At 45.5% G+C, this 14,648-nt stretch overlaps 1 protein-coding gene across 2 annotated transcripts in view; it reads right to left on the bottom strand.

Moving 5' to 3' along the window:
• The window catches only part of PRPS2 (phosphoribosyl pyrophosphate synthetase 2), a 122,382-nt gene that overhangs the window by 59,776 nt on the left and 47,958 nt on the right, over positions 1-14,648 (bottom strand). For both annotated transcript variants that reach the window (XM_063953506.1, XM_063953507.1), the window contains exon 2: positions 11,726-11,909. In XM_063953506.1, coding sequence (XP_063809576.1) covers positions 11,726-11,909 — 184 coding nt within the window. The remainder of the gene's footprint in view (positions 1-11,725; positions 11,910-14,648) is intronic.

The following is a 14,648-nucleotide window of genomic DNA, read 5'->3' as shown; positions in this document are numbered from 1 at the left end:
TCCTTGGTGACAGGGTTATCCGCTGATGCATCTGAAAATGCGACCCGGACCATTTGTCCAGTAGGTTCCACTGGAAAGTTCTTGAGTGGAATCTAACTAATGGGATTGCTTCGTAGGAAGCCACCATTTTTTTTCCCAGAACCCTTGTGCATTGATGCACTGAGACTTGGTTCGGTTTTAGGAGGTTCCTGACTAGCTCGGATAACTCCCTGGTTTTCTCTTCCGGGAGAAACACCTTTTTTCTGGACCGTGTCCAGGAACATCCCTAGGAAACAGAAGACAAGTCGTCGGAACCAGCTGCGATTTTGGAATATTGAGAATCCAATCGTGCTGCCGCAACACTACCTGAGATAGTGCTACACCGACTTCCAACTGTTCCCTGGATCTTACCCTTATCAGGGAATCGTCCAAGTAAGGGATAACTAAAATTCCCTTCCTTCGAAGGGATATCATTTCGGCCATTACCTTGGTAAAGACCCGGGGTGCCGTGGACCATCCCTATGGCAGCGTCTGAACTGATAGTGACAGTTCTGTACCATAACCTGAGGTACCCTTGGTGAGAAGGGTAAACTTTGACATGAAGGTAAGCATCCTTGATGTCCCAAGACATCATGTAGTCCCCTTCTTCCAGGTTCGCAATCACTGCTCTGAGTGACTCAATCTTGAATTTGAACCTCTGTATGTAAGTGTTCAAAGATTTTAGATTTAGAATCGGTTTCACCAGGCCGTCTGGCTTCGGTACCACAATAGTGTGGAATAATACCCCGTTCCCTGTTGCAGGAGGGGTACCTTGATTATCACCTGCTGGGTGAATGGCTTCCAAAACTGCCTCCCTGTCAGAGGGAGACGTCGGTAAAGCAGACTTTTGGAAACGGCGAGGGGGAGACGTCTCGAATTTCAATATGTACCCTTGAGATATTACCTGAAGGATCCAGGGGTCTACTTGCGAGTGAGCCCACTGCGCACTGAAATTCATTGAGAACGGGCCCCCACCGTGCCTGAGTTTGTAAGGCCCTAGCGTCATACTGAGGGCTTTTGCAGAGGCGGGAAAGGATTTCTGTTCCTGGGAACTGGGTAATCTCTTCAGCCTTTTTCCTCTCCCTCTGTCACGAGCAGAAAAGAGGAACCTTTTGTCCGCTTGCCAACAAAAGACTGCGCCTGATAATACGGCGTCTTATTTTGAGAGGCGACCTGGGGTACAAACGTGGATTTCCCAGTTGTTGCCGTGGCCACCAGGTCTAAAAGACCGACCCCAAATGTCCCCTTTTAAAGGCAATACTTCCAAATGCCGTTTGGAATCCGCATCACCTGACCATTTTACTGGTAGAATTGGACAACGCACTTATACTTGATGCCAGTCGGCAAATACTCCGCTGTGCATCATGCATATATAGAAATGCATCTTTTAAATGCTCTATAGGCAATAATATACTATCCTTATCTAGGATATCAATATTTCCAGTCAGGGAATCCGACCATGCCAACCCAGCACTGCACCTCCAGGCTGAGGCGATTGCTGGTCGCAGTATAACACCAGTATGTGTGAATACATTTTTGGATACCCTCCTGCTTTCTATCAGCAGGATCCTTAAGGGCGGCCATCTCATGAGAAGGTAGAGCCCTTGTTCTTACAAGCGTGTGAGCGCCTTATCCCCCCTAGGGGGTGTTTCCCAACGCACCCTAACCTCTGGCGGGAAAGGGTATACAGCCAATACTTTTTAAGAAATTATCAATTGTTATCGGGGGGAAACCCATGTATCATCACACACCTCATTTTATTTTTCAGATTCAGGAAAACTACAGGTAGTTTTTCCCTCACCGAACATAATACCCCTTTTTGGTGGTACTCGTATTATCAGAAATGTATAAAACATTTTCCATTGTCTCAATCATGTAACGTGTGGCCCTACTGGAAATCACGGTTGTCTCTTCACCGTCGACACAGGAGTCCGTATCCGTGTCGGCGTCTGTATCTGCCATCTGAGGTAACGGGCGCTTTAGAGCCCCTGACGGCCTATGAGACGTCTGGACAGGCACAAGCTGAGTAGCCGGCTGTCTCATGTCAACCACTGTTTTTTTTATACAGAGCTGACACTGTCACGTAATTTTCAACAGTACATCCACTCAGGTGTCGACCCCCTAGGTGGTGACATCACTGTTACAGACACTCTGCTCCGTCTCCACATCATTTTTCTCCTCATACATGTCGACACAAACGTACCGACACACAGCACACACACAGGGAATGCTCTGATAGAGGACAGGACCCCACTAGCCCTTTGGGGAGACAGAGGGAGAGTATGCCAGCACACACCAGAGCGCTATATAGCTATATATATATATATATATATATATATATATATATATATATATATATATATATACACACATATACATACACAGGGATAACCTTATATAAGTGTTTTTCCCCTTATAGCTGCTGTATGTTTTAATACTGCGCCTAATTAGTGTCCCCCTCTCTTTTTTTAACCCTTTCTGTAGTGCAGGGAAGAGGCTGGGAGCTTCCCTCCAACTGAGCTGTGAGGGAAAATGGCGCCAGTGTGCTGAGGAGATAAGGCCGCCGAAAAGGGGGCGGAGCCCATCACCCGTTTTTTTGTATATTCTGGCAGGGGTTAAATGCATCCATATAGCCCAGGAGCTATATGTGATGCATTTTTTGCCATGTAAGGTATTTTTATCGTGTTTTATTGCGTCTCAGGGCGCCCCCCCAGCGCCCTGCACCCTCAGTGACCGGAGTATGAAGTGTGCTGAGAGCAATGGCGCACAGCTGCAGTGCTGTGCGCTACCTTATTGAAGACAGGAACGTCTTCTGCCGCCGATTTTTTCCGGACCTCTTCGCTCTTCTGGCTCTGTAAGGGGGCCGGCGGCGCGGCTCCGGGACCCATCCAGGCTGAACCTGTGATCGTCCCTCTGGAGCTAATGTCCAGTAGCCAAGAAGCCCAATCCACTCTGCACGCAGGTGAGTTTGCATCGAGGGACTAAGGGGAGAAGAAGTGGTGAGCCTGTTGCCAGCAGGTCTCACTGAAAATAACAAACCTAAACTAAAACTTTCACTAAGAAGCTCAGGAGAGCCCCTAGTGTGCACCCTTCTCGTCGGGCACAGAAATCTAAGGCTTGGAGGAGGGTCATAGGGGGAGGAGCCAGTGCACACCAGTTAGTCCTAAAGCTTTCTTTAGATGTGCCCAGTCTCCTGCGGAGCCGCTATTCCCCATGGTCCTTACGGAGTCCCCAGCATCCACTTAGGAAGTTAGAGAAAATAAGAATTTACTTACCGATAATTCTATTTCTCGGAGTCCGTAGTGGATGCTGGGGTTCCTGAAAGGACCATGGGGAATAGCGGCTCCGCAGGAGACAGGGCACAAAAAAGTAAAGCTTTTACCAGATCAGGTGGTGTGCACTGGCTCCTCCCCCTATGACCCTCCTCCAGACTCCAGTTAGGTACTGTGCCCGGACGAGCGTACACAATAAGGGAGGCAATTTGAATCCCGGGTAAGACTCATACCAGCCACACCAATCACACCGTACAACTTGTGATCTAAACCCAGTTAACAGTATGATAACAGAAAGAGCCTCTTAAAGATGGCTCCTTAACAATATAACCCGAATTTGTTAACAATAACTATGTACAGTATTGCAGATAATCCGCACTTGGGATGGGCGCCCAGCATCCACTACGGACTCCGAGAAATAGAATTATCGGTAAGTAAATTCTTATTTTCTCTATCGTCCTAAGTGGATGCTGGGGTTCCTGAAAGGACCATGGGGATTATACCAAAGCTCCCAAACGGGCGGGAGAGTGCGGATGACTCTGCAGCACCGAATGAGAGAATTCCAAGTCCTCTTTTGCCAGGGTATCAAATTTGTAGAATTTTACAAACGTGTTTTCCCCCGACCACGTAGCTGCTCGGCAGAATTGTAATGCCGAGACCCCTCGGGCAGCCGCCCAAGATGAGCCCACCTTCCTTGTGGAATGGGCCTTAACAGATTTAGGCTGTGGCAGGCCTGCCACAGAATGAGCAAGTTGAATTGTGTTACAAATCCAACGAGCAATCGTCTGCTTAGAAGCAGGGGCACCCAACTTGTTGGGTGCATATAGTATCAACAGCGAGTCAGATTTTCTGACTTCAGCCGTCCTTGAAATGTATATTTTTAAGGCTCTGACAACGTCCAACAACTTGGAGTCCTCCAAGTCGCCAGTGGCCGCAGGCACCACAATAGGTTGGTTCAGGTGAAACGCTGATACCACCTTAGGGAGAAAATGCGGACGAGTCCTCAGTTCTGCCCTATCCGAATGGAAGATTAGATAAGGGCTTTTATAAGATAAAGCCGCCAATTCAGATACTCTCCTGGCGGAAGCCAGGGCCAGTAACATAGTCACTTTCCATGTGAGATATTTAAAATCCACCTTTTTCAATGGTTCAAACCAATGGGATTTGAGGAAATCTAAAACTACATTTAGATCCCACGGTGCCACCGGAGGCACCACAGGAGGCTGTATATGCAGTACTCCTTTAACAAAAGTCTGTACCTCAGGAACTGAGGCCAATTCTTTTTGGAAGAATATTGACAGGGCCGAAATTTGAACCTTAATAGATCTCAATTTGAGACCCCTAGACAATCCTGATTGTAGGAAATGTAGGAAACGACCCAGTTGAAATTCCTCCGTCGGAACACTCCGATCCTCGCACCACGCGACATATTTTCGCCAAATGCGGTGATAATGTTTCGCGGTGACTTCCTTCCTTGCCTTAATCAAGGTAGGAATGACTTCTTCTGGAATGCCTTTCCCTTTTAGGATCTGGCGTTCAACCGCCATGCCGTCAAACGCAGCCGCGGTAAGTCTTGAAAGAGACAGGGACCCTGTTGTAGCAGGTCCCTTCTCAGAAGTAGAGGGCACGGGTCGTCCGTGACCAACTCTTGAAGTTCCGGGTACCAAGTCCTTCTTGGCCAATCCGGAGCCACTAGTATTTCTTACTCCTCCTCACCGTATAATCTTCAATACCTTTGGTATGAGAGGCAGAGGAGGAAACACATATACTGATTTGTACACCCAAGGTGTTACCAGTGCGTCCACAGCTATTGCCTGTGGATCTCTTGACCTGGCGCAATACTTGTCCAGTTTCTTGTTGAGGCGAGACGCCATCATGTCTACCATTGGTCTTTCCCAACAGTTTATTAGCATGTGGAAGACTTCTGGATGAAGACCCCCCTCTCCCGGGTGTATATCGTGTCTGCTGAGGAAGTCTGCTTCCCAGTTGTCCACGCCCGGGAAGAACACTGCTGACAGTGCTATTACGTGATTCTCCGCCCAGCGAAGAATCTTGGCAGCTTCTGCCATTGCACTCCTGCTTCTTGTGCCGCCCTGTCTGTTTACATGGGCGACCGCCGTGATGTTGTCCGACTGAATCAACACCGGTTTTCCTTGCAGGAGTGGTTCCGCCTGGCTTAGAGCATTTTAGATTGCTCTTAGTACCAGAATGTTTATGTGAATAGACTTTTCCAGGTTCGTCCATACCCCCTGGAAGTTTCTTCCTTGTGTGACTGCTCCCCAACCTCTCAGGCTGGCGTCCGTGGTCACCAGGATCAAATCCTGTATGCCGAATCTGCGGCCCTCCAATAGATGAGCCTTTTGCAACCACCACAGAAGATATACCCTTGTCCTTGGCGACAGGGTTATTCGCAGGTGCATCTGAGGATGCGACCCTGACCATTTGTCCAACAGATCCCTTTGGAAAATTCTTGCATGGAATCTGCCGAATGGAATTGCTTCGTAAAAAGCCACCATTTTTCCCAGGACTCTTGTGCATTGATGTACAGACACCTTTCCTGGTTTTAGGAGGTTCCTGACAGGTCGGATAACTCCTTGGCTTTTTCCTCGGGAAGAAAAACCTTTTTCTGAACCGTGTCCAGAATCATCCCTAGGAACAGCAGACGTATCGTCGGAAAACAGCTGCGATTCTTGGAATATTTAGAATCCAGTCGTGCCGTCGAAGAACTACTTTAGATAGTGCTCTTCCGACCTCCAACTGTTCTCTGGAACTTGCCCTTTTTAGGTCGTGCAAGTAAGGGATAATTTAGATGCCTTTTTTCTTTGAAGAAACATCTTTTCGGCCATTACCTTGGTAAAAAGGCCCGGGGTGCCGTGGATAATTCAAACGGCATCGTCTGAAACTGATATTGACAGTTCTGTACCACGAACCAGAGGTACCCTTGATGAGAAGGACAAATTTTGGACATGGAGGTAATCCTTGATGTCCAGGGACACCATATAGTCCCCTTTTTTCCGGTTCGCTATCACTGCTCTGAGTGACTTTATCTCGATTTGAACCTTTTATGTAAGTGTTCAAAACATTTTAGATTTAGACTATGTGTCACCAAGCCGTCTGGCTTCAGTACCACAATATAGTGTGGAAAAATAATACCCTTTTCCTTGTCGTAGGAGGGGTACTTTGATTATCACCTGCTGGATATACAGCTTGTGAATTGTTTCCAATGCTGCCTCCCTGTCGGAGGGAGCCGTTGGTAAAGCAGACTTCAGGAAGCTGCGAGGAGAAGATGTCTCGACTCTCCAATCTTTACCCCTGGGATAATACTCGTACGATCTAGGGGTCAACTTGCGAGTGATCCCACTGCGCCCTGAGACTCTTGAGACTACCCCCCCACCTTGAGTCCGCTTGCACGGCCCCAGCGTCATGCTGAGGACTTGGCAGACGCGGTGGAGGGCTTCTTTTCCTGGGAAAGGGCTGCCTGCTGCAGTCTACTTCCCTTACCTCTATGTCTGGGCAGATATGACTGGCCTTTTGCCTGCATGCCCTCATGGGAAAGGAAAGATTGAGGCTGAAAAGACGGTGTCTTTTTTAGCTGAGATGTAACTTGGGGTAAAAAAGGTTGGATTTCCCAGCTGTTGCTGTGGTCCCCAGGTCCGATGGACCGACCCCCAAATAACTCCTTCCCTTTATACAGCAATACTTCCATCTGCCGTATGGGATCTGTATCACCTGACCACTGTCGTGTCCCTGACATCTTCTGGGAGATATGGACAACGCACTTATCTTGATGCCAGAGAGCAAATATCCCTCTGTGCATCTCACATACATATATATAGAATGCATCCTATTAAATGCTCTACATGAATAAAATATTTTCAGTCAGGGAATCCGACCAAGCCAACCCAGCACTGCATCTCCAGGCTGATGGCGATCGCTGGTCGCAGTATAACCACCGTATGTGTGTATATACTTTTTAGGATATTTTTCCAGCTTCCTATCAGCTGGCTCCTTGAGGGCGGCCGTATCTGGAGACGGTAACGCCACTTGATAAGCGTGTGAGCGCCTTATCACCCTAAGGGGTGTTTCCCAACGTACCCTAATTTCTGGCGGGAAAGGGTATAACGCCAATATTTGCTATCGGGGTAACCCTACGCATCATCACACACTTCATTTTATTTTATCTGATTCAGGAAAAACTACAGGTAGTTTTTTCACTCCCACATAATACCCTTTCTTGTGGTACTTGTAGTATCAGAAACACGTAACACCTCCTTCATTGCCCTTAACGTGTGGCCCTAATGAGAAATACGTTTGTTTATTCACCGTCGACACTGTATTCAGTGTCCGTGTCTGTGTCGACCGACTGAGGTAAATGGGCGTTTTTAAAACCCCTGACGGTGTTTCTGAGACGCCTGGACCGGTCCTAATAGATTGTCGGCCGTCTCATGTCGTCAACCGACCTTGCAGCGTGTTGACATTCTCACGTAATTCTCTAAATAAGCCATCCATTCCGGTGTCGACTCCCTAGAGAGTGACATCACCATTACAGGCAATTTCTCCGCCTCCTCACCAACATCGTCCTCATACATGTCGACACACACGTACCGACACACAGCACACACACCGGGAATGCTCTGACAGAGGACAGGACCCACTAGCCCTTTGGGGAGACAGAGGGAGAGTCTGCCAGCACACACCAAAAACGCTATAATTATATAGGGACAACCTTATATAAGTGTTTCTCCCTTATAGCATCTTTTATATATATACAATATCGCCAAAATCAGTGCCCCCCCTCTCTGTTTTAACCCTGTTTCTGTAGTGCAGTGCAGGGGAGAGCCTGGGAGCCTTCTCTCCAGCTTTTCTGTGAGAGAAAATGGCGCTGTGTGCTGAGGAGATAGGCCCCGCCCCTTTTTCGGCGGCCTCGTCTCCCGCTATTTTTGAAGTTAGGCAGGGGTTAAATATCTCCATATAGCCTCTGTGGGCTATATGTGAGGTATTTTTTGCCTCTAATAAGGTTTTTATTTGCCTCTCAGAGCGCCCCCCCCAGCGCTCTGCACCCTCAGTGACTGTTGTGTGAAGTGTGCTGAGAGGAAAATGGCGCACAGCTGCAGTGCTGTGCGCTACCTTTATGAAGACTCAGGAGTCTTCAGCCGCCGATTTTGGACCTCTTCTCTCTTCAGCGTCTGCAAGGGGGTCGGCGGCGCGGCTCCGGTGACCATCCAGGCTGTACCTGTGATCGTCCCTCTGGAGCTAGTGTCCAGTAGCCAAGCAGCAAATCCACTCTGCACGCAGGTGAGTTCACTACTTCTCCCCTAAGTCCCTCGTTGCAGTGATCCTGTTGCCAGCAGGACTCACTGTAAAGTAAAAAACCTAAGCTAAACTTTCTCTAAGCAGCTCTTTAGGAGAGCCACCTAGATTGCACCCTTCTCGTTCGGGCACAAAATCTAACTGGAGTCTGGAGGAGGGTCATAGGGGGAGGAGCCAGTGCACACCACCTGATCTGGTAAAAGCTTTACTTTTTTGTGCCCTGTCTCCTGCGGAGCCGCTATTCCCCATGGTCCTTTCAGGAACCCCAGCATCCACTTAGGACGATAGAGAAAACTGGGTAATACCAACAATCATTGTTGTTATTTATCACTAATACTTACCATTAAAAAGGAAGTAAGCATGCTCTGTGCTTGGCTAAAGGTTATATTTAAGCAGAGGCTTTTGCTAAAAAAAATATTAAAAAAATGTGAAGACACATTGCATAAAAGCAATAATGTGTTGCTTTAGATCTGTTTCTAAAAGTAGTCTGTTTCGAGGTAACAAACCCTTGAGGGCAGAAAGGAAGTGTTGTGGGAAAAAATCCCTTCCCCTTATCAGGTAATGTAATAAATATCTTGAAAGACCATAAAGCTTAGAAAAAAAAATATATATATTCTGTATGAAGGACTATGATCCTTGGTATCTTCTTAGGAGAAGTAAACCAGGATGAACACTAGTGAGAAATAGGTTACATTTTACAATCCTCTTCTCTGGAGAAATGTGGTCCACACTTCCAAGGGGAAATTCCTTGATCCACTCTGGATTCCGATGATCAGTGATTTCTTACGGGATGGGCAAAATATACTATCTATATATATCTCACACACACATACATGTTCTAGAGTCATGGAACAAAGGTTCATATTCTATGATGTACTATCCTCATTGTGTGGCAGCTGCGCACATCACTGATCACTGCAGCAGTGTGACATCGCCATTTTTACTGCACAACCTTTACATGTGAGGTTACAGGACCAATATTGTGCCTGTGATGTGCCACCATTTCTGATGGCACAGCACGTTCATCGCTTTTAATTTTATTTCCTCCCTTTAGATGCCACAAAACACGTTTGAGAAAAATAAGACTGGTGTTGTTCACACCATCAGTTGACACTTCCAGCATTGTGTAACATTGTGCTGTGTTAAAGTACACTTCCAGTGCGATAGATTGTACAGATAAAGCACAATGCATGAGAAGCACACTGAGAGCATTATTTATGGCTGTAATAACAGTTTTTTCATGCATGTGTCAATAAACCCCGTATACTTTATTAAAAGAAAAATCTTAATAGTTATAATTGATATGATGAGATAAGCAGGGATAAAATCTATTGACGGAATCTCTGAATCGACACCAAAATATTTTACCCTGGGCAAAGTGAAATCATACCACAGTGAAAATACAGCTCAAACCACATCTATAATGGGGAGATGTACTAAACCTTGGAGAGAGATAAAGTGGACAGATCTAAAAGTACCAATCAGCTCCTAATTGCCATGTTACAGGCTATGTTTGAGAAATAACTGTTGGGAGCTGACTGGTTGGTACTTTCTCTCTCACCAAAAGCTTAGTTCATCTACCTCATAATCTCCAAAAGCTTACACAATAAGGTTGGTTAGATTAGTCAATACAGTGCAAATGAGTACAATAGAAAAACATAGCTTCTAATAATTCTATGAATCATTCCCCAAAACAATGTGTACCCAGAGGCATCACAGCACAACCATGAATGCAGTGAAAAGCAGTTCTAACTCCAATATGAGCATTTGCTGTATTATGTATGTGTCTCTATTTGGAAGGAAACTTCATTAATCGTTAACTTGGTGGTGTTTATTAGACATACACAAGCTCTCATGTAAAAGCATAAATCTCAGAACGGCCACATCAGACAGTTTATGTGGAGTGCTCGGGTCAGCACTGTGTGAGAGACATAATATAATCCCAACATACGGTTTATGCCAACCTAGTTGTATGTCTGACTGTGTGAAGGGTGCCCCCACCTACCTCAACTGGAACAAAATCTAAAAGGTATGGACTATAGGATGTAGTGATTAGATTTCCCACCCAGAGGTGAAGGGGCACCACAGCCAGGGTCGCAGAGAAATTGCCCGGGAAAAGGTACTGTTTGTGTGTCAAGGAGCAGTGCCAATCTGCACACGTGGGCTCCTCAGCTAGGGGCAGACCCAAGGAAAGGGGGGTATGTGTTTTCACTGATCGATAACCCCTTCTGCAGGCAGAGGGGACTGATTCATTCAGTGGTAGCAGCATCAGCTGGCTGAAGGGGTTGCATGTCTCCAGGCCCCCTTCAGCAAGCCTGGGCCTTTGTTATTAGTACCTGCTCCCCTCCTAACTCAGCGTCACTGACCACAGCCTCCTGGTAAACATTGATTACTGAGAATTTCAAGTAGAAAACAAGGGGATGTGCATAAGCCACTGGTATAAATAAAAAAAAAAATTCTTTAGAAATTAGTTAGCTAAAGAATAGGAACATTTTGTCCCATTTTTCACGTGAGCAGGGTTAAGGCAACTTGCTTTATTCCAACTAAGGCTTAACTATAACTATTAAGTGAACACTGCAAAATGTAAATTGCACATTTATGTTTCTAGAATCTCACTTGCCATGCTGTAAAACAGGCCATTCAGCTGGGTACCACCAGACCAATTATTCCTGATCATCACTTCCTTTATATTATGTCATTATTAAAAAGAATGGGTTTTTCTCTTTGGCCTGTCCAAGTAACTTGTCACCCGAATTATTGCATGTTCACCGTGTAAATAAGCATGCTTAACTTTTTTTCCTTGATAAGGAATTGAAAATATGAACTGTGTGTGAATGTGCTGCAACTACTACTGCCTACTTAACAAATGTGCGATTGGATGCTCAATTGTAGTTAGCCTAGTCTGCAAGCACTTTACACTACTGTCCGTATATCAACATACCATCTCCTTCTTCACAAAGAATGAGTGTTCTGGAGGGCTGTGGACCATTTCTAAGACCCCTGTAAAATTCTGTGGCTCACTGAAGTAAACTGATCAGAGCTACATAACCGTTTCTACTGGTTAGTCTGCAGCTCTGTAACCAAAAGGCGCCTCACTCGGGAACCAAGAAAAAGTAGTAGCTTACCTTATCTTTCTTATCTTGGCGAGCATATGGAAAACATGGAATGACAGCAGTGACCCGTGATGAGGAGGCAATCTTGCAAGCATTTATCATGATGAGGAGTTCCATCAAGTTGTCATTGATCTCCCCACAGCCACTCTGTATGATGTACACATCTTCCCCCCTCACACTCTCGCCGATCTCTACACTACAAGAACAAAACAGAAATACAGCTTTATGTATACATGAAGCAAATTATATAGAATCAAATCACCTGAAGAGGTTTGCATGGTAAAGGGAAAGCATACAGATGTGTCCTCAATTATCTTGCTTCAATATCCAAGCACCACGATATGCCTGGGATGAGTAAGCCGGCAGTTCCCATACAACTCTGCTAAATGCCGGGCATTTTTTTCTCCAAAATTGCACCTTATTCACATTGCTATGCAAATAAAAGACAATCAGACTGATGATTAAAATAATATGCAATATGCCTATATTCTGCTTACGACTGCAGCTGTATCCGCATCTGTATGCCCACTTGGTATGTCAGGTCATGTGAGAATCTTCTAGAGTTGGGTGTCTTTTTTGCTTAATTTTTTGCCAAAAGGTGTCTTCGTCGCAACACAAAGCAACTAGGTCATACTAGGAGACTGTGCCGATTACTCCAATATATGACACTTGTACATCTGTGTGTGACTGAATCTGGGTCCACACTTGTTCAATCCCAGCTGATCGGGTAAACCGCACCCAATCAGCTTGGCTGTGTGTGTATCCAGCTGTGACCAGTGACCTCCTGTGAGGGGGGGCAACGGCTCCATTATAGGAATCAGGAGGTCGAACGTGCAGCACATAAGATGCGACTTCCCGGTCCTTACCGGTGCAGGAGTGTTATAAGCCGTTTATAGGCTAATGCTTCTGCATACACACCTATATAATCAACAGCCGTTCACCAGATATTGGGAGAAAGACGCGACAATTGCATAGGTGTGTACCCAGCTTGATTCTCTGAATCTGTACACAAAGTGCTCCAATATAGCAGCCGGCAAGAATTTTTCAAATACACGTTCTGTTCAGTATACAGTCATACACATACAATATTCTAGTGTCATATCTAATTAATCAGCACAGTCTCCTCCTGCAGCTAAGACGCATTCTCATAAAAAAAAAAAAGAATAAAAAAAAAAGCCTGATGTTTGAAGAGTTGCATGGGGCCTTGTGGCTCACTCATGCCAGGCATTTCGTGCTGGATGGCATAATCAGGTTGGATGTAGGAGGACAAAACTGCATGTTACAGTGTTTCCCAGGAAAACCCTATGAATGTATGTATGAAGATACAGATGAAGTAGCAACCACAATATAGGCATGCTTGTGCGTCTTTCACATAGCAAAGTGAATAAAAAAAAAAAATGCACCAAAAAGATGCCTGGCAATAGTAGACGCGCTCACGACTAGGCACAACTAGAAGGGCTGTTTAACGTGACTGCAGCAACAATGAGTATTATTATTATTACTACATTTTATTTATAGGGCGCCACAAGTGTTTCGCAGCGCCGTACAAAGGACAGTACAGGGAGACAAAACTTAGCATAACAGTAAATAAATAACAAAAATGGAGTGCAGGTAACAAAGAGCAACACAATTCTCAAAACATAATACAGCTTAGATGAAAGTAGCGAAGGAGTAATCATTGTACTACTTGGGGCTGGCGGCCATAGATAGAGATGAGCCTTTACCAGCAGGAGAGAAAGCAGGTAAAGATGGTCGCTGAGTGAAATGTGTCAAGAAGAGGGTTTAGACAAGAGGAAAGAGGGCCCTGCTCTGAAGAGCTAACAATCTAGTGGGGAGGGGCAACAGACAGATGACATGAGGTGCAAGCAGGTAGAAGCCTGATGGTGGTATGCGAGCAAAGCAGAGATGTCCAAGGCATGGGGCAGGGGGATGGAGGAGCAGCCTAAGGACTAGGTTATGCATTGGAGGGGTACGCTTTGATGAATAGGTGGGTTTTCAATGCCCGTTTGAAGCTTTGCAAGGTCGGGGAGAGTCTAATGGAGCGGGGGAGCGCATTCCACTGAAGGGGTGCAGCACGGGCAAAATCCTGAACTCGTGCATGGGAAGCAGTGACCAAGGCAGAGGAGAGGCGACAGTCATCAGCCGACCGTAGTGGGCGGGAGGGAGTATGAAGGGAGAGGAGGTTGGAGATGTAGGGAGAAGTGGAATTAGAGATGGCCTTGTATGTGAGGGTGAGGAGTTTGAAGAGGATTCTGTAGGGGAATGGGAGCCAGTGTAGATTTTGTTGAAGGGGAGTGGCAGAAGTGGAGCGGCGGGAGAGGAAGATGAGGAATTACAGTAGACATCTGTAATTCACGTGAATATGACAGGAAGGTAGACCAACCAATAAAAGGATAGACTGGCACTTGTAGTTCCACTGTAGCATGTACATTAGGGAAATTGCCATGTAAAATCACAAAAAAGTGATATTTGATCAAAAACCCCTTCGTATTCCTGTAGATAACAAGGCTTGCCTAAGTGACAGTAATGCATTAATGAATAGAAAGACCTATACAATTATTGCTTTGCCAGAATGTGTAAGCTGGCTCATTGGCAAATATGCAACTTCATCTTGAGTGATTTACATGGTAACTACTGCAGCAAGTCAAAGTTAAGGGCTTAACATAAAACATCTGGTAATATATACACTCTCTAGAATAAAACGCAATTAATGAAGTTAATTTCTAGCTTCTATTAAATATAAACATATGATGTGTACAAAACAGGGAACCTTTATGTACAGTAAATAAAGAAACTGGTTTCAGTACTTTACTACACAATTATTCAATTCACTCCCAATTAAAAAAAAAAAAAAGCATTAAACGCTCCAGTTGGCTTAAAATCTGCTTCATATAATATGAAAACATAATAGGGTAGTGATACGTATATCATCAGT

Source organism: Pseudophryne corroboree, chromosome 2 (genome assembly GCF_028390025.1).
Source record: "Pseudophryne corroboree isolate aPseCor3 chromosome 2, aPseCor3.hap2, whole genome shotgun sequence".
In the NCBI taxonomy this organism is placed as follows: domain Eukaryota; kingdom Metazoa; phylum Chordata; class Amphibia; order Anura; family Myobatrachidae; genus Pseudophryne; species Pseudophryne corroboree.
The sequence above is the reverse complement of the archived record's forward strand: the minus strand, read 5'-3'. Positions and strand labels throughout refer to the sequence as shown.